Source organism: Macaca fascicularis, chromosome 5 (assembly GCF_037993035.2).
Source record: "Macaca fascicularis isolate 582-1 chromosome 5, T2T-MFA8v1.1".
NCBI lineage: Eukaryota > Metazoa > Chordata > Mammalia > Primates > Cercopithecidae > Macaca > Macaca fascicularis.
Window position 1 is genome coordinate 39,444,966 of NC_088379.1, and position 19,580 is coordinate 39,464,545.

Genomic DNA, 19,580 nt, shown 5'->3' on the forward strand with positions numbered 1-19,580 from the left:
ATTCTTGTAAGATACTTTTGCTGGATATGTATATTCTATACTGACAGTTATTTTCTGTTGTTGAAGATAACACTTAACTCCCTTCTGACTTACATTATTATTGTTGTTAAGTCAGCTGTCATTCTAATAATTTCTTTGTAGATAACTAGTTTTAAAATGATTTTTTTTAAATTTCTGGTTGCTTTTAATATCATCTCTTTGTCTTTGGTGAATGACAATTTCAGTACTATGTTTCTAGTTATGGATTTCTTATTTTTTATCTTGTTTGGCATTTGTTGGCTTCTGAAATTAAGGGATTGGTATTTTTCATCAGTTCTGGAAAATTCTCAGCATTTTTCTTTACATTGCTTCCGTCCCATGCGTTCTCTTCTCTTTCCGGGACTTAGATTAGATGTATACTAGAACTTTTGGCTCTGGCTCCTATGACTCTTAACCTCTCTTTCATATTTTCTATCTCTTTGCTTCTCTGTGATCTGAAACCAGACAAGATCGAGGTAGGTAAATATGAAAGCCAGATTTCCCAACTGGCAAATGCATATATTATCCCTGGGATCCAGACACAAAGCCTTGAATTCAACCCAAGACAGGAGAGTTGCAATTGAGATGTTTTCATAACATCTGGCCTCCTGGCAGAGATAAACCTAGATGCTGTGTGAAAGTACTCCCGAGTTGAAGGCCTCAGAATTCTCATGTATTAAGTTCAACCAAATATGAGCTTATAATAAAAAACATTTTTTAAAAAGCCACCATGAGTGAAAACACAAACAACAAACTTCATATTTGAACCTCTAGAAACTTCAAATACTAGAATTTTCTTTCTTTCTTTGAACTTAAAGTGTATAATTTAAGAAATCCTTAATAAAATGAAAATTAGGATCGATTCATATATATTGTGGTCACAATAAAGCAGCTTTGATATTCTTATCTATTAGAAATATATTATTGTTTTTCTGGACATATGTTCTGATTTTTAAAAATTTAATTATCAATATTCCTTCAACCCTTTTCTCCCCTGGAATTTTCAGGCGTAACATTCACGGGGTAAGCAAAGAAAAAATAACAAGAATGTTGGAACATTATCAACGTTTTGTTTCAGTGCCAATAATTATGAGTTCTTCGGTTCCAGAGAAAATTGAACGTATTGAGTTGTGTGCATATTCTTGTGAGGATAGAAGCACTAGGTAGGTTAAAATGCCTTATGTACGAAATTCAATTTGAAATACAATTTTTAAAAAGTATAATTTTGGAGCGTGTGGAATCATTGCTGATAAACTTTAAAAATAAGGTGGAGTTGGCCAGGTGTGGTGGCTCACACCTGTAATCCTGGCAGTTTGGGAGGCTGAGGCAGGTGGATCATCTGAGGTCAGGAGTTCGAGACGAGCCTGACCAACATGGAGAAACCCCATCTCTACCAAAAGTACAAAATTAGCCGGGCTGGTGGTGCATGCCTGTAATCTCAGCTGCTTAGGAGGCTGAGGTAGGAGAATCACTTGAACCCGGGAGGCGGAGGTTGCAGTTAGCACCATCGAGATCGCACCATTGCATTCCACCCTGGGCAACAAGAGCGAAACTCCATCTCAAAAAAATAAATAAAATAAAAAAATAAATAGGGTGGACTTTTGTTATTTATAAGGGTTTACTTATAGTCTTACCTGGGGTGGGATGTATGTAGTTAGCAAGAGAAGTACAAGTTCATATGGGAGATGACGTGATGGTTCTTTTGTTGTCCTAGAGTTTTGCGAGTCCATGATTATGCTGTGAATTCTCCTGCCAGTTTTATGTGACGCTCGCTGCTAAACCAGTATTTCCCTTATCTTCTCGCTGTTTTATATCCACTTAAATCACTTCTTAATTTCCTTAAGTTTTAATGAAAATATTCTTTCAAGCTAGTGTTATAAAAATTATTAACGGTACACTTTTACCAAGTAATACAAGTCGTGGCCTTCTGACAGTTTGCAATCCGAGGTAGCACTGATTCTGTTTAGCAGTGAGGACACATAAACAATTGAATAAATAAAAACAGCATTAATTGACCGAGTAAAGAAGAAACCAGATATATGTAGAGGTCTGAATTATCCATATGTTATGATGGTAAGGGATAAAAAGGAGTTGGGAATGGGGAAGACAAAATTTATAAATGCTTTTTTAAATTGAGAAACAGTGTTGCAAAGTAGTTAAGATCATGAACTCTTGAACTATGTTTCCTGGGTTCAAAAATCCCAAAGCTTTGTAATCTTTGGCAAGTTACAAAATCTCTCTGTACTTCAGTTCTTCATTTCTAAAATGCCAGTAATACTCTGCTCATAAAAATCTTATAAGGATTATGAATTAGTACATGCAAGGGACTTAGAGTTGTATCATCATCTAACACATAGAAAACTCAGTGTTAGGTATGAGTTCACTTAGGAAGGCATCCTGTGAGAGTTGGGACTTCGAGCACTCCTGAAGTTAAAAAAAAAAAGGAAAATGCGTTGACAAATTTAATCTGGAAAAATTAACTGAAGTTGAGAGTAAAATGATTTGCACAAGTGCTCTGAGTCTGAAATTAACATTAAGTATGGCTTTAAAAAATCTTACCAAATGACATTTCAAATGAAAGCTCTTTTTCTCTCATTTCTCTTAATTGGGCAAATAGCGTTTGTTGGCCCTTTGTGACTTTGTAAATGAAGCTTCCTCTGTATCAAATGACAGGTACACAGTATAGAGGCAGACCTATTTTACATATGCTTAGCTATGTAAAACTAAAGTCAGAAAGAAGCCAGGAAAGTGGTGTCCTCTCCTGGGAACAAATTCAGAGCTTTAACTTTAATGCATAATTAACACCTAAACTGAAAATCTCATATGTACTATTCAATTCAAAAAAAAGTTTGAGTGCTTCATATATGCCAAGCATCATGCTAGGTAATGGGGTTACAACAAAGTAATGTGTTCATAGTGATCAAAGATCACTATGATCAAAATTAGCTTTTATAATTTTAATGTAGTTTATTTATAAAATTTTCAGAATAACTGTTAAGTGCCCTGACAATTAATGCTTCTTTAAATCATAGTATTGATGGCAGCATTAAGAGACTTTCTCATGATACTCTTTAAAATAATCTTACAGCCCAAGAGACAATGAAGATACTATCTCTGAAAAAGAAGAAAATGTTTTATCTTCATCTTTGAAGCATCTAGATTTCATTGAAGAGAAGAATCTTGATGTAACCAAAGAAACGGTGTTACCCGAGAATGTTACATATCTCTCTAATGCAGATTTAAACAAAAGAAGAAAAGAAATAAGTGATATGAATCCTAGCATTCAAAGTGCTTTAATTCTGGAAACTCCACACATGTATTTTTCTGACTCTGAAAGCAAACTACAAGTAACAGACAAAAGTGAAGAAGAGCAAATAGAAATGGTGGCTGTAAAAGGGTATAGTAAAACTGACACAGATAGTTCTATGGAGAGAGTATCACCTAGTACTTGCTATAGTGAAAATAATCAAGAAGACTGTGATCTTGCAAATACCGAACCACTTCAAAATGAAAAACCCTCACCTGGTGAAATAGTGGAAGAAAGAGCAACAGTAAAGAAAAAAGCCTTTGGGAAACAAAAAAGCAAATCAACTTTGGAAAAGTTCCCAAGACATGAGCTGTCAAATTTTGTTGGTGACTGGCCAGTTGATAAGACTATTGGTCAGAGGACAAAAAGGAATAGAAAAACGGAAAAAACTTCATCTGTACAAAATGACAAAAAGTATAATTACCCTCAGTCACACAAAGTATTAGTTAACAGTTTATCTGTGAATATAGATTGTGTCCAGCAACGAGGATCTCCACATGAAAGTGTAGAGGATGGCAGAAAGTCACAGTGTGATGATGCTTCAGAGCCACTCAGTAGCTATAAATATGATGCTTATAAAAATATTGAAAAAAACTCATTCAACATTGTGGGTGACTGGCCTGCATCTGATTCTTTAGCTCAGAGGGAACACAGATCAAGAATGCCAAAGACTGGTTTCAGTGAGCCCAACCTAGAAATTGGAACAAATGGCAAAATGAATGAAATATCATTATCTACAGCACATGAGGCCTGTTGGGGCACAAGCCCTCAAAAACTAAAGACATCGAGTAGCTCCAATTTAGGAAGTTCTGAAATGCTACCCAGTGAAATGACCTGTGAGAGTCAGACCTGTCTAAGTACAAAGAGTCATGGGCAACACACATCATTGCCTCTTACTTTTACCAATAGTGCACCAACTATTTCTGGAGTAGTGGAACCAGAAACATTAGCTGAATGTCAAGAGCATATGCCTAAGAGAGACCCTGGAAAAGAAGTGGGCATGTGTACCCAGACTGAACCACAGGATTTTGCTCTTTTATGGAAAATAGAAAAGAATAAAATTAGCATTTCAGATTCTATCAAAGTATTAACAGGAAGATTAGATGGATTTAAGCCGAAAGTTTCCAGTATTAACACAAAATCAGGTGTTCAAGAAGCAATTCCATATAGAGTAATGTATGATAAAAGCACGTTTGTTGAAGAAAGTGAGCTTACCAGTGCAGATGAATCTGAAAATCTTAACATTCTTTGTAAACTGTTTGGATCCTTTTCATTAGAAGCCCTGAAAGACTTATATGAGAGGTGTAATAAAGATATTATTTGGGCCACAAGTCTTTTGTTGGATTCTGAAACTAAGTTATGTGAGGATACAGAGTTTGAGAATTTCCAAAAATCGTGCGATGGATCACAAATTGGGCCTTTTTCTCTGGGGTTGAATTTGAAAGAAATTATTAGCCAAAGAGGAACTTTAGAGAATTCTAATTCTCCTGTGCCAGAGTTTAGCCATGGGATTGGTATTAGTAATGCTAACTCACAGTCTGCTTGTGATGCAGAAAGAGGAAACTCAGAGCAGACGGAAATGAGAGCTGTTACTCCTGAAAACCATGAATCAATGACAAGTATACTTCCCAGTGCTGCTGTGAGTCTAAAGAATAATGACGACGTACTTCCTAACAGCCAGGCAGAACTTTTATATAGCAGTAAGCAGTCCTTTCCAGGTATTCCAAAAGCTACTACTACAGATATGAGTGAAACAGAAAAAAACCTAGTAGTCACAGAGGCTGGAGACAACATACATTCTCCTTCACATTTTTCTGATATTTTTAACTTTGTATCTAGTACTTCAAATCTTGAATTCAATGAAGAAATTTATTTTGCTGACTCTCTTGAAATAAAGAAAAATGAAAAATTTCCAAAGGATTATGTGAAATTTTCAGATGCAGAAGAATTTATGAATGAAGATGAGAAGGAAATGGAGGAAATTCTAATGGCAGGAAGTAGTTTATCAGCTGGAGTTAGTGAGGAAGATAATACCGAGATATTGAATCCCACTCCAGCGATGGCCAAATCTCTGACTATAGACTGTCTGGAATTGGCATTACCGCCTGAACTGGCTTTTCAACTTAATGAATTATTTGGTCCTGTTGGTATTGATTCAGGTGAGGAAAAAGTAAATGACCATGTGTGTGTCTTTGTGTGACTAGACTATAGAGGCTTCTATTTTTTTTTTTCCCCCTGAGGCAGAGTCTCGCTCTGTTGCCCAGGCTAGAGTGCAGTGCCTCAGTCTCAGCTCACTGCAACCTCCGCCTCCCAGGCTCAAGTGATTCTCCCGCCTCAACCTCCAGAGTAGCTGGGATTATAGGAATGTACCACCATACCTGGCTAGAGAGTTCTATTTTGATTGTAAAATTATTTTCTATGTTAACTGAAATGCAAAAGTAATTTTATGTTGTCTAACTTCACGTAGTGCCTTATTTTTGACACATTTCTGGAGACCTTTAAGAAATATAATTGGAATAAATAGAGAATATTTATATGGAGTTTGTATTTATCCCATGCATAGTTTGAACGTTTTCTCTGGTGTTTACTTCACACCTGATTGTACGGATGAACCTTTTAAAATCCTTTGGTGCTACTCCAGTTACGTTTAAGACAAGATTAATTTTTTTAGAGCATATTTATTGAAAAGTCTTGATTAACAGAAATGAATAAAGTAAACATATTTAGACTCATGGAAAGGAATAACTTAAATAGATTTACTATGAAGCTTTGTATGACTGCAGTAGTCAAGAAGTGTGAAGACAGTAACATAGCATATAACATAAATAAAAATACTCTGAGATTTAGTAAATAGAAGCATAAGTTAGGAATTAATAATACAAGTTAGTTTTATAATGCATGAGGTGGTTTAGTATGTTTTCTGCAAATATATAATGACTAATGATTACATTTTCTTCCCTCCCCCTTCCCCCACAAGGGTCTCTAACAGTTGAAGATTGTGTGGTTCATATAGATCTGAATCTGGCGAAAGTGATTCATGAGAAATGGAAAGAATCTGTAATGGTTGGTAGGCTTCTTTTTATAAAGAGCTCCTTTTTTGTCCATTTTGAACCTTTGAATTTCAATAAAATCTACCACATAATATGAAGGAGTTCTGTTGAGTTTTGACTTTGAGATGGATGAGTTCTGTTGAATTTTGACTTTGAGAGAGAATGAACTTGTACCACTTAACAGATTACTGTCTTTTTTCTTTCTTTCTTTCTTTTCACTAGTTTAAGTATTTCCAGACAGCCCCAAGTTACATAATTAGCGATGGAGCTCATTGTGATTGTTCATTTTTTTTTTTTTCTTTTTTCTATTTTAGAGACAGTGTCTAACTCTGTTGCCCTGGTTGAGTGCAGTGGCACAGTCATAGCTCACTGCAGCCTTGAACTACTGGGCACACAATCCTCCTGCCTTAGTCTCCAGAGTAGGTGGGACTAAACAGGTGCCTGCCACCACACCTAGGTAATTTTTTTTTTTTTTTAATAGAGGCGAGGTCTCACTATGTTGCCCAGGTTGGTTTTGAATTCCTGGCTTTAAGTGATCCTCCTGCCTTGGCCTCCCAAAGTGTTGGGATTATAGGCATGAGCCACTGTGCCTGGCCTGTTTTTTTTCCAAGAAAAAAAATTACAAACGGTGAGTTTTTCACTCCCGGAATTAAAGACTTCAATGCTGATTGGTTAAATTTCAAAGACAGTTTTTAATTTATTAAAAATTTTTTTTTCAGACCATTCTCCATAACAAGAATTTTTTTGAAAAAAAGGGCAGTGTTTTTACCATTCTGTAAGTGGAAAAATATGTAGCTGTAGTCATGCTTCATAATTTTTATTATCTAACTTTATTGTTTTACTTAGATTTAGTAAGGATCGTTTACAGTTATACAAAGAGAAATGATTTCTAGAGAAAAATAATATAACCTTGTATCCTTGTTTACTAATGCACTCCTTGTTTGCCAATCTCTTGCCTGGCTTTTGTGTTTAGGAGCGACAAAGACAAGAAGAGGTGTCTTGTGGCAAGTTTATGCAGGGTAAAGCACATATTTTTATTTCTAATGTCTTAATGTTGAAACTTGGTGTGTGTGTTTGAATTTTAACTCATTCTAAATTACTTCCACAAAATACAGTACTCACAAATTTTGATTTGCAAATAAAAGTTTTATTTATTTATTTAGGGACGGAGTCTTGCTCTGTCGCCCAGGCTAGAGTGCAATGGTGCCATCTTGCCTTACTGCAACCTCTGCCTCCTGGGTTCAAGCAATTCTCCTGCCTCAACCTCCCGAGTAGCTGGGACTACAGGTGCATGCCACCATGCCTGGCTAACTTGTATTTTTAGTAGAGACAGGGTTTCACCATATTGGTCAGGCTGGTCTCGAACTCCTGACCGCAGGTGATCCACCCGCCTTGGCCTCCCAAAGTGCTGGGGTTACAGGCATGAGCCACCACGCCCAGCCAGTTCTTTAAAAATATTTAATACTTTATTTATATGAAATAGAACTTAAAAGGGAAAAAAGCCCCTATAATATATATTGAACTTTCATGAGTGCTGTGGAACACCTAGGGTATGCTCTCAAAGTATTTCCTGTTGAGGTTTTGCTCTCCATGAAAGAAAACTTTTGGTTTGAGAGCAATAAAGTGTTCATGTGTTTGATCAAGAACATCATTGAAATATTACTAGGTTATTCAAAGTTTTTATTGATGTCAGTATTGTTAGATCACAAAACGCAGCCTGCTTTTTTGGTACATCCTGCCAACTTGAAAATATTTGATTCCAGATGACTTCTCTTAGATAGTGTTGTCTTCAGTGACTGTTGCAGGGTGGCAGACCTGTTATTAAGCATCCTCCTTTTGTGCATGAGTTCCTCCATATGCCTCTGTTGTCCACTCCACACTGGGACCAAGGCAAGGAGTTCCACCTTGAAGATTCTTAGGATCCACTTTGGTCCAGACCTGTGCTCATGTCATAGCCTCAAGAGCTACAGCTGATGTAGGGATAGAGGTGCCCAAACGATGGTGTGCAAATGCCAGTGTCTGTTGTTTCTTCACTCCCCAGGACAGCAGAGGAATATATCAGAATGTGTTGATATTCCTCTGAGAAGTTGAAATGTTACACATTAAATTCTGTTATTGTGAGCTTTATAGAATGTTCAGTTCCTTATTTTGAATATCATTTGCCCAGTCTTTATTGTGTGCCTTCAGTGAGTTACAGGTTTGCCAAAATAATCAATCTTCTTGGTCCTTAGAATGGGTGGGCAGAGCTGACTATAGCTGTTATGGTTGCTCACTTCCAGCTGGCTATAACTTCCTCTATTTATCAGTGTCCTGTATACATGTCAGCATATTTTGGGTTGATATGATATGAAAAAGAGTAGGAAGCATTGAGTCAGTTTAAAATTATACACAGACTGGCCGGGTGCGGTGGCTCACACCTGTAATCCCAGCACTTTGGGAGGCCAAGGCAGGCGGATCACCTGAGGTCACGAGTTCAAGGCCATCCTGGCCAACATGGTGAGACCCCGTCTCTACTAAAAATACAAAAATTGGGCGTGGTGGCGGGCGCCTGTAATCCCAGCTACTTGGGAGGCTGAAGCAGGAGAATTGCTTGAACCCAGGAGGCGGAGGTTGCAGTGAGCCGAGATCGCGCCAGTGCACTCCAGCCTGGGTGACAGAGCAAGACTCTTGTCTCAAAAAAAAAAAAAAAAAATTATACACAGATCATTACTCTTTTAAAATATTGCTACATTAACACCATTTCTTACTTGCAATGATGTGAAGTTGTATTTTACAATTTCAGAGTTGTGTTATATTTACAAACTGAAAATTAAAAAACTGTTGTTCCCTTGGTCTCTGAGGTAAATGTAACAGAGTGAATAATGTTTAATTTATACATTTATTGTTGAGAGTATGACAGTATTTATACTACTTTGTAGATCCTTCCTTGGTTGGACATACTGGGCTTGATAATCCTGAACAAAAATCATCTCAGAGAACAGGCAAAAAATTACTGAAGACCTTAGCAGCGTCCGAAATGCTACCTTTATTGGATCATTGGAATACTCAAACTAAAAAAGTATCACTCAGAGAAATAATGTCAGAAGAAATTGCTTTACAGGAAAAACATAATTTGGTATGAATTAATATAAATATTAAGCTACTGTCTCTGATTCTGGTTTATTGTGTATGTTTACTTTGTGATTTTCAAAGTATTTTCTAGTCTGGAATCCATATTTAACCTGATTGAATTTAATGTTAAAATTGAAAAATATTTTAAGTATAATTTGAAGCTGGAGGTTTTTGCTTCAGGGAAATTAGTTGATACTCAGCTATAAGCCATCCATGTTATGTTTGTGTTGTTTTAGATTTAATTTTATAGGTGATTGAGCTGCATCTTTCTTTTTTTTTTTTTTTTTTTTTTGGAGACGTGGTCTTGGCTCTGTTGCCCACACTAGAGTGCAGTGGTGTGATCACAGCACATGGAAGCCTTGACCTCCAGGGCTCAGGCAATCCTCCCACCTCAGCCTCCTGAGTAACAGGGACTGCCATGCCTGGGTTATTTTTTTGTTTGTTTGTTTTTGAGATGGAGTTTCACTCTGTTGCACAGGTTGGAGTACGGTGGTGCAATCTTGGCTCACTGCAACCTCCATCTTTCAGGTTCAAGCGATTCTCCTGCCTCAGCCTCCCAAATAGCAGGGACTACAGGTGTGTGCCTGGTTAATTTTTAGTAATATTAGTAGAGACGGGGTTTTACCATGTTGGCCAGGCTGGTCTCGAACTCCTGACCTCAAGTGATCTACCTGCCTCAACCTCCCAAAGTGCTGGGATTACATACATGAGCCACCATGCCCGCCAATTTTTGAATTTATTATAGAGACAGTTTTGCCATGTTGCCCTGGTTGGTCTTGAGTTCTGGGCTCAGTGATTCACCTGCCTTGCCCTCCCAAAATGCTGGAATTAAAGGCATGAGTCACTGTGTCTAACTGGCTGTGTCTTTTTTTCTTTTTTTAATTTTATTTGTTTGAAATGGAGTCTTGCTGTGTTGCCCAGGCTGGAGTGCAGTGGTACAGTAAGGCTCACTGTAGCCTCAACCTCCTGGGTTTAAGTGAGCCCCCTGTTTTAGCCTCCCAAGTAGGTGGGACCACAGGCACGTGCCATGTTGCCTGGCTAATTTTATTTTTTGTAGAGAGGGGGTCTTGCCATGTTGCCCAAGCTGATCTTGCACTCCTGGGCTCAAGTGACCCTCCTGCCTCAGCTTCCCAACGTGCTGGGATTACTGACATGAGTCACCATGCCCAGTCAGCTGCATCTTTTTCAGCTTTTAATATTTACCTCTATTTTTTTATTTCTATAAAAACATGAAAGAAATCTTATTTAAAGATAATTATTTATATTAGTAATAAGAAATGTCTGTCTTACTATTAAAGATGTCTATCTTTGAAACAAATTTTTTTTTTTTTGAGATGGAGTCTTGCTCTGTTGCCCAGGCTGGAGTGCAGTGGCGTGACCTCAGCTCACTGCAAGCTCCGCCTCCCGGGTTCACACCATTCTACTGCCTCAGCCTCCTGAGTAGCTGGAACTATAGGTGCCCACCACCATGCCTGGCTAATTTTGTGTATTTTTTAGTAGAGACGGGGTTTCACTGTGTTAGCCTGGCTGGTCTCGATCTCCTGACCTCGTGATCCACCTGCCTTGGCCTCCCAGAGTGCTGGGATTACCGGTGCGAGCCACCACGCCTGGGTGAAACAAAATTTTTTAGAGAAAAATTTTAGAAACTTATGAGTTTGAATAAAAAAAATTACTCTTCCTTTTCAAACAGAACCTTCACTTTACTTTGAATTTTAGTTTTGGTCTTTATTTCAAAATATCTAAATATATGAAGCCATACGTGCAGTTGATTTCATTTGGATTTCTTCTACTCTTTTCTGGAATTCTGAAAATTAGTATTAAAGAATTCCAGGTCAAAAGGGAAAACATCCTAGAGGTTATTTAGTCTAATTCTCAAGGGAAACAAATAATTCTTAGATGGTGTTCTTAAAACATTTTAGGGCCGGGCGCGGTGGCTCAAGCCTGTAATCCCAGCACTTTGGGAGGCCGAGACGGGCGGATCATGAGGTCAGGAGATCGAGACCATCCTGGCTAACCCAGTGAAACCCCATCTCTACTAAAAGAAATACAAAAAATTAGCCGAGCGTGATGGTGGGCGCCTGTAGTCCCAGCTACTTGGGAGGCTGAGGCAGGAGAATAGCATGAACCCGGGAGGCAGAGCTTGCAGTGAGCCGAGATCGTGCCACTGCACTCCAGCCTGGGCGACAAAGCGAGACTCCGTCTCAAAAAAAAAACAAAACATTTTAACACTTTCTTATTTGTTTGACTGCACAAAGGAGCACCTTTATATTTGGCTGTAATACATCCAGTTAAAGCATAGGGATTCCTATACCTTCGTATTTATTTTTTAAATTTATCTTGGTTAATTAAATTAGAAATATGCTGCCATTTCCATCTTTGTATCCTAATGCAATCCAAGAAATAACCTCTTCAGTAGATCTTAAAATTTTAGTGTCCTGTCAAATAGCCTCTTCAATTAATATATGTATTATTTTGAGGCAATGAATTCTCTCTTTTTTTTTTTTTGAGCTCATTCTGTCACCTAGGCTGGAGTGCAGTGGTGCGTTCTTGGCACACTGCAACCTCCACCTCCTGGGTTCGAGCAATTCTCCTACCTGAGCTTCCCAAGTAGCTGGGATTACAGGCATGTGCCACCACACCCAGCTAATTTTTGTATTTTTAGTAGAGACAGGGTTATACCATGTTGGCCAGGCTGGTCTTGAACTCCTGACCTTAAGTGATTTGGCCTCCCAAAGTGTTGCGATTATAGGCGTGAGCCACGGCGCCCAGCCAGCAATGGATTTTCTTAAAAAAATAAAAAATAAGAATAAGGAAAGCCTAACACTTAGGCTTAAATGATATGATACTTTCTGTTGAAATGCCATTTTCCCCTATTGAAACTTGTCTTTACAGTTCTAACCTCTCTTTAATATCTTGATGTAATAGTGAACAAATGAGCATCTTTTGACTTAACAACTTACTCTTTTTTTTTTTTGCTATCAGTGAGTTTTGCTTGGTTTTTTTTTTTTTTTTTTTTTTTTTTTGAGACAGAGTCTGGCTCTGTTACAGGCTGGAGTGCAGTGGCACCATCTCAGCTCACTGCAACTTTGCCTTTTGGGCTCAAGCCATCCTCCCACCTTAGCCTACCAAGTAGCTGGGACTACAGGTATGAGCCATGATGCTCTGCTAGTTTTTTTTGTTGTTGTTGTTTGTTTGTTTTGAGACAGAGTCTCGCTGTGTTGCTCAGGTTGGAGTGCAGTGGCACAATCTCGGCTCACTGCAATCTCCACCTCCCAAGTTCAAGCGATTCTCCTGCCCCAGCCTCCCAAGTAGAAGGGATTACAGGTGTCCGCCACCATGCCTGGCTAATTTTTGTATTTTTAGAAGAGGCGGGGTTACACCATGTTGGCCAGGCTGGTCTCAAACTCCTGAGCTCAAGCAATTCACCTGCCTCGGCCTTCCAAAGTGCTGGGATTATAGGTATGAGCTACCACACCTGGCCTTTGCTTGTTTTTCTATAGATTGGATAATATAATAGAAGCTGGTTGGCTTTGTCCCAAGGATACCCACCTTTACATAGAGCCTCAGAAAGATAATTTTTTTCTTTCTTTCTTTTTTTCTCAAATAGAGATGAGGTCTTGCAATGTTGCCCAGGCTGGTCTCGAACTCCTGGCTTCAAGCAGCCCTTCTACCTTGGCCTTTCAAAGTGCTGGGATTATTAAGTGTAAACGACACTGCACCCAGCCAGATAATTTTCTGATGCTGTCCTCACTCTTTGTCCCCAAAGGAGAAATATACTTTGTATATATTTTTTAAAGCAAAAAATAGAAACTTTACACATAATATATGAATAGAATAATTAATTTTAAGATGATTAAGGTTACAAGGTTTTAGTTCATTGATGAAACCTCAGAATTTATAGTTTAGAAACTATGACCTGGTAGATTGGTAGAAAATCTGATTATTGAATTTTTTAGTAAGTTTAGATTACATGCGTATCTTAGGTAAAATGTGAAGTATTTTGAATTTTTTTTTTGGGGACTGGGTTTCACTCTATTGCCCATGCTGGAGTGTGCAGTGGCGCAATCTCCTGGGCTCAAGCAATCCTGTCACCTCAGCCCCTCAAGTAGCTGGGACCAGAAGCACACGTCACCACGCCTGGCTTATTTTTGTATTTTTAGTATAGATGGGGTTTTGCCATGTTGCCCAGGCTGGTCTCAAACTCCTGGGCTCAAGCGATCTGCCCACCTTGGCCTTCCAAAGTGTTAGGATTATAGGCATGAGCCACTGCACCCAGCCAGAAATATTTTAAATTCTTCAGGTAGCTTGTTTCCATCACTCTTGTTATATGTTCAGCGTTATCACTCCTTTTTGCTTGTCATATTGTCACCTCTTGTGGTTCCTCTTTTATTGCTGTTTGGTGTTATAAACGGCCTAAGTATGGTTAAGCTTTAAAACAAATAACAATTCTACCTTTTTCCCAGATTATTTTAATTTGTTTATTTATTTATTTATTTATTTTTGATACAGGGTATCACTCTGTTGTCCAGCCTGGAGTGCAGTGACTTGATCCGAGCTCACTGTAGCCTTGACCTCCTGGGCTCAAGCCATCCTCCCACCTCAGCAGGGACTATAGGGACTTGCCATCACACCTGGCCAGTTTTTAAAAAACAATTTTATGTAGAGATAGAGTCTTGCAATGTTGTCAGGTTGGTCTTGAACTCCTGGGTTCAAAGAATCCTCCTACCTCAGCTATTGTAATTTTTAAATTTAGGAATTTTCAGTCATTTTATTGCCTTTGAAATTGTATAGGAAGTTATTTTTCAGACATCAGCATTTTTGTAGCAAACAAAATTATTTTGTTACATCACAGTGTTGACAAATTGCCACTTTAAGAATATTTATTATCATCTTAGGTTAGAATTAAAATAGCATATTTTTAGGAAAGTTCTTTTGGTCTGATAGTTTAGAGCAGATCCAAATATGAAATGTGAGTAATAATACAATTCTTATACAGTTATTTTGGAGTAAATATATTTGTGAAAAACTTAAAAAATAATTGTGAATTCCAAGATTTTCTGTTAATCTGAATTTACAGCTTGTTTGTACACTGTAGTTTCTGCCCATTGAGGAAAATATGTTTTGAGGACGATGTTCACAGCATCACACAGTGTCACTTTTATGAGGACCCATGGGAGAAGTTTCTCTCAGGTCTCAGTACCAGAAAAATCTGTATTTCTCCTGAGCAACTGGTTTGTTTTTATTTTATGGACACTGAGAATCTTTGTTTTCCCCTTTGCTTTGGCCATTAAGAGTCTCAGAACTAAATTTGTGGCCTGCCTTTTGCAATTGTACAGGATTTTGTGGCATGCATTGATATCTAATACTACTAGCCTTATCTTGTATTTTATCTTTATTTTCTCTGACTTCATTTATTTATATCCTGTTTATGTATGTGTGTGTATATATATACCTCTATATCTTCATCCTTTTAATGATTCAATGTGTTGGATATGCATGTGTGACAGTATGCATATATATATTTACATACACATGCCCACACATACATGTATATGTGGGATTTGTGTGTGTGTGTGTGTGTGTGTGTGTGTATTTTTGAGCAACTTCAAATACTTGGCAAAAAATGGGATATAAATAAATAGTGCAAGAGTACTCATATTACTAATTTCAGCCTTTAATCAGTAAAGAAAGTCTGTGATTGCTTTTCATCAGCAGTTTAGCAACAAGTTAACCGTGCCTTTGATGAGCGTTTCTAGTATTATGCATTTCATCTTGAAGATGATTTTTGTGTTTTTGTTTTAGAAAAGGGAGACCCTTATGTTTGAAAAAGATTGTGCCACTAAACTAAAGGAAAAGCAGCTCTTTAAGATCTTTCCAGCCATTAACCAAAATTTTCTGGTGGACATTTTCAAGGACCACAAGTGAGTGCTAGAAGGATTGTCTGTAGTTTCTACTCTGATATCACTGAAAGCATATTCCATGTTTATTTTTCTGATAACAAAAATAATACAGGTCTACAGTAGTCTCTCCTAATCTGTGGGTACTATTCCAAGACCCACAGTGGATGCATGAAACCATGAATATAACTGAACCCTACATATACCCTATATATACTATGTTTTTTTCCTGTAAATAAGAATTGATTTACAAATTAGGCACAGTAAAAATTTAACAACTATAGCTAACAATAAAATAGAACAGTTATAACAATATACTGTAATGTAAGTTATATAAACCTGGTCTCTTTCTCTGTGTCTCAAAATACAGTTGTCCTTCAGTATCTATGGGAGATTGGTTGCAGGACAGAAAATCTTTGCCTTTATTGTTTCTGAGTTTTATGTTTTATTTAGGGAGTCTGTTATGTCCCAGTATTATAAAAATTTTTCTTTATTATTTTAAATGTCTACCTTTTTATGTGTGTGGTATGAGGTAGAGATTTATAAATGAGCTAGAGATTTAACTTGTTTTTCCAAATGACTAACCAAATGAATGGGTCATCTTTGCCCCCCCACTTATATAAAACATAACCGGTAATACTTACTACATTCCCAAATACATACAAATACTTACTACATTCCCAAATACATTGTTAGATCCTGAGTTGCCACCACGTTGTTTTAATTATTGTAGTGTTATGTTTGGTATATCAGGAATGCTGTGGCTTGAAAAATGTATACTTTTGATCCTGTATTTTTCGTAAATTCTTCACAAGAGCTTGTTTTAAATAGATACTTTTTGAGAATCTTTTGAGAATCTAATAAAGATTTTGATCTTTAGTTTATTAATACATTTCATATCAATCACAATAATGGATTTCTGGAATAAAACCTACTTTACCTTCAGATTTTTTTTTTCTTCCTTTAATGCAGGTAGGAATTGATTTACTAATTCATTGGGATTTTTGCAATAGTAATGAAACTGTGTTGGTCTGTGATTTTTTTTTTTTTCTGTTCCTGGGCTATTTTCGTCAGATTTTGGTTTCAGTGTTTTATTTGGTGTCAGCCTTAATAAAATAAACTGGCAGACCGCCATTTTTCTCTCTGCTATGGAAAGTTTAAAGAACTTAGTACCTTGAAGGTTCTGGGCTTGTACCTTCTCAGAGAGAGAATCTTGGTTTATTGGTCAAAGTCTATTTTATGCTCTCTCATCATTTATTTTTACTGATATCTTTCTCTTAAAATTTGTTAGTATATTTTCAACTCTGGTTAGTTTATTTCCCTTCAGTCTTTAATAACATACATTTAAGGTATGAATTTTTCTCTATATGTTGTTCTGATTTTGATATATATTTTAATTTTCATTATTTTCTAAATCTCAGATTTTAGTTTGAATTTCTATTTACCCTGGAATTTCTTTCTTTTTTTTTTTTTGAGACAGTCTCACTTTGTCTCCCAGGCTGGAGTGCAGTGGTGCCATCACAGCTCACTGCAGCCTCCACCTCCCGGGTTCAAGTGATTCTCCTGCCTCAGCCTGCTGAGTAGCAGGGATTACAGGCGTGTGCCACTATGCCCGGCTGAGTTTTGTATTTTTAGTAGAGACAGGGTTTCACCGTGTTGGCCAGGCTGGTCTCGAATTCTTGACCTCAGGTGATCCACCCACCTTCGCCTCCCAGAGTGCTGGGATTACAGGTGTGAGCCACCTCACCCGGCCAATTATTAAGGCATATAAAAACATGAGTGAATTTTATGTTTAGACTTGGACCCCATTCCCAAGATACCTCATTATGTATATACAGATATTCCAAAATTTGGAAAAATTTGAAATCTCAGCCACTTCTGATCCCAAGTGTTTCGGATGAGGAGTAGTCAACGTATACTTTTTTGTGTGTGTGCGTTTGTGTGAGACAGGGTCTTGCTGTTGCCGAGCCTGGAGTATAGTAGCACGATCTTGGCTCATTACATCCTTGACCTCCTGAGTTCAAGTGATCCTCCCACCTCTGCCTCCCAAGTAGCTGGGACTACAGGCACGTGCCACCACACCTGGCTAGTTTTTATATATTTTTTGTAGAGATGGAGTTTCACCATGTTGCCCAGGCTGGTCTTGAACTCCTGAGCTCAAGGGATTCTCCCCGCTTGGCCTCCCAAAGTTCTGGGATTACAGGTGTGAACCACTGTGCCCAGTGCAGTCTGTACTTAAGAATATTTATTCTCTGCTGAGTGTGCAGAGTTCTAAATATGTCACCTAAATCAAATCTTTAAAGGTAGTATTCCAATCCCTAATTTTCTTATTTATTTTTGCTACCTAACTTGCTGTTTTCTGAAAGTTTTGTGTTAAAATCTCCCAGATGCCGGAGGGTGATGCTAGCATATGGCCATTCCTGTTCTATGAGTACCTAGGGCAAGAGGCCTGAGGTGAAATAGCTCAGAGTTGTGCTTCCCCAGGCAAAGGAGGGGGCTGGGTGTGTCCTTTCTGGGGATAGCCAGTGATTGGTCAGCCAGGCCCCTCATGTTAGGTGGCTGATTGCCTCTATTTATGTCTGCCAAAGACTGGCTGATTCTCTCAGCTAGCAGTAGGTGCAACTTCATCCTGGTAAGAAGGGTACGTAGGCTCAGTTACTACAGTATGTGCTTGAGGTGTAATCTTCTAGGGCTGTTTGCGTCAAACAGCGTCAGGGCTGGAGACTGACTTCCAGCAGGTGGGTGATTTTAAGGCCTAGAAAGGATGTGGATAATTGTTGATAGCATCCAGCCCCTAGATACTGATATCCTTTGTGTTGAGCATGTCTGAGGCAACAAGATGAGAGGGGAAGTGGAACTGGTAGTTGCACATGGCTTCCCTTCAAGGGTTGTCTTTAATAAATTGAAGAATAGCAAAACATCACATTATTTTGGATAATTAGTTTACCAAATTCCTTCCTTCCTTCCTTCCTTCCTTCCTTCCTTCCTTCCTTCCTTCCTTCCTTCCTTCCTTCCTTCCTTCCTTCCTCCCTCCCTCCCTCCCTCCCTCCCTTCCCCGTTCCCTCCCTCTCTCCCTCTCTCTCTCTCTTTCTTTCTTTTTTTCTGACAGAGTTTTGCTCTTGTTGTTCAGGCTGGAGTGCAGTGGCACCATCTCGGCTCCCTGCAACCTCTGCCTCCTGGGTTCAGGCATTTCTCCTGCCTCAGCCTCCCAAGTAGTTGGGATTACAGGTGCCCGACACCATGTAATTTTTTTTTGTATTTTTAGTAGAGACAGGGTTTCACCATGTTGGCCAGGCTCATCTCGAACTCCTGACCTCAGGTGATCCACCTGCCTTGGCCTCCCAAAGTGCTGCAATTACAGGCGTGAGCCTGGCCTAGTTAACCAAACTTCAAAAAATACTCGATTGTGGTCAGTTCCTCAGTATCTGGCCAATGGAAGAGGTGAGAGACATAAATAGTGTGAAATACTGAGCAGCACACTAAAATGTTGTGAAATACTGAGAAGCATATAATTTTTTTGAATTATTTTCTTTAGATATTGGAACGTGAGTGTATCAGACATTTGTCGATTTGTAGAATTTTATTCTACAGATAATATAGTATCACCCTCAAGATATGACTGAGTAATGCAGGGATGAGAGGTAGGGTAGTGCTTTACTTTTTCTTTTCTGTATCCCTGCTTAGAATTTGACTAAAATCCCGTGGTAAAAGTAAACTTAGAATTTGACACAATACAAATGTCAGCTTAAAGGTCTATTGTCTGTGTTTGATGTTTGAAGGAAACCAAGTGTGAATCCAACAAAGGATTTAAGAATAGGTGATAAGGCCGTGCATGGTGCCTCACGCCTGTAATCCCAGCACTTTGGGAGGCCAAGGTGGGCGGATCACGAGGTCAGGAGATCGAGATCATCCTGCCTAACATGGTGAAACCCCATCTGTACTAAAAATACAAAAAATTAGCCGGGTGTGGTGGTGGGCGCCTGTGGTCCCAGCTACTCGGAACGCTGAGGCAGGAGAATGATGTGAACCCGGGAGGCAGAGCTTGCAGTGAGCTGAGATCACACCACTGCACTCCAGCCTGGGTGACAGAGCGAGACTCTGTCTCGGAAAAAAAAAAAAAAATAGGTGATAAAATGGAAGAAAGATTTGTTGTGGTTAATCTGCCTGGAACAAAGGATTAGAAATGGAATTATCTAT

General features: G+C 38.4%; 1 protein-coding gene across 40 annotated transcripts in view; it reads left to right on the forward strand.

Moving 5' to 3' along the window:
* The window catches only part of N4BP2 (NEDD4 binding protein 2), a 96,826-nt gene that overhangs the window by 57,671 nt on the left and 19,575 nt on the right, over positions 1–19,580 (forward strand). For 25 of the 40 annotated variants that reach the window (XM_074039583.1, XM_074039586.1, XM_074039588.1 and 22 more), the window contains 6 exons: positions 1,026–1,181; positions 3,107–5,484; positions 6,303–6,388; positions 7,349–7,394; positions 9,294–9,490; positions 15,289–15,407. In XM_074039583.1, coding sequence (XP_073895684.1) covers positions 1,026–1,181; positions 3,107–5,484; positions 6,303–6,388; positions 7,349–7,394; positions 9,294–9,490; positions 15,289–15,407 — 2,982 coding nt within the window. Of the gene's footprint in view, positions 1–483; positions 495–1,025; positions 1,182–3,106; positions 5,485–6,302; positions 6,389–7,348; positions 7,395–9,293; positions 9,491–15,288; positions 15,408–19,580 lie in introns of all 40 variants that reach the window. The other 15 variants (XM_074039578.1, XM_074039597.1, XM_065544888.2 and 12 more) reach the window with 1 other exon arrangement.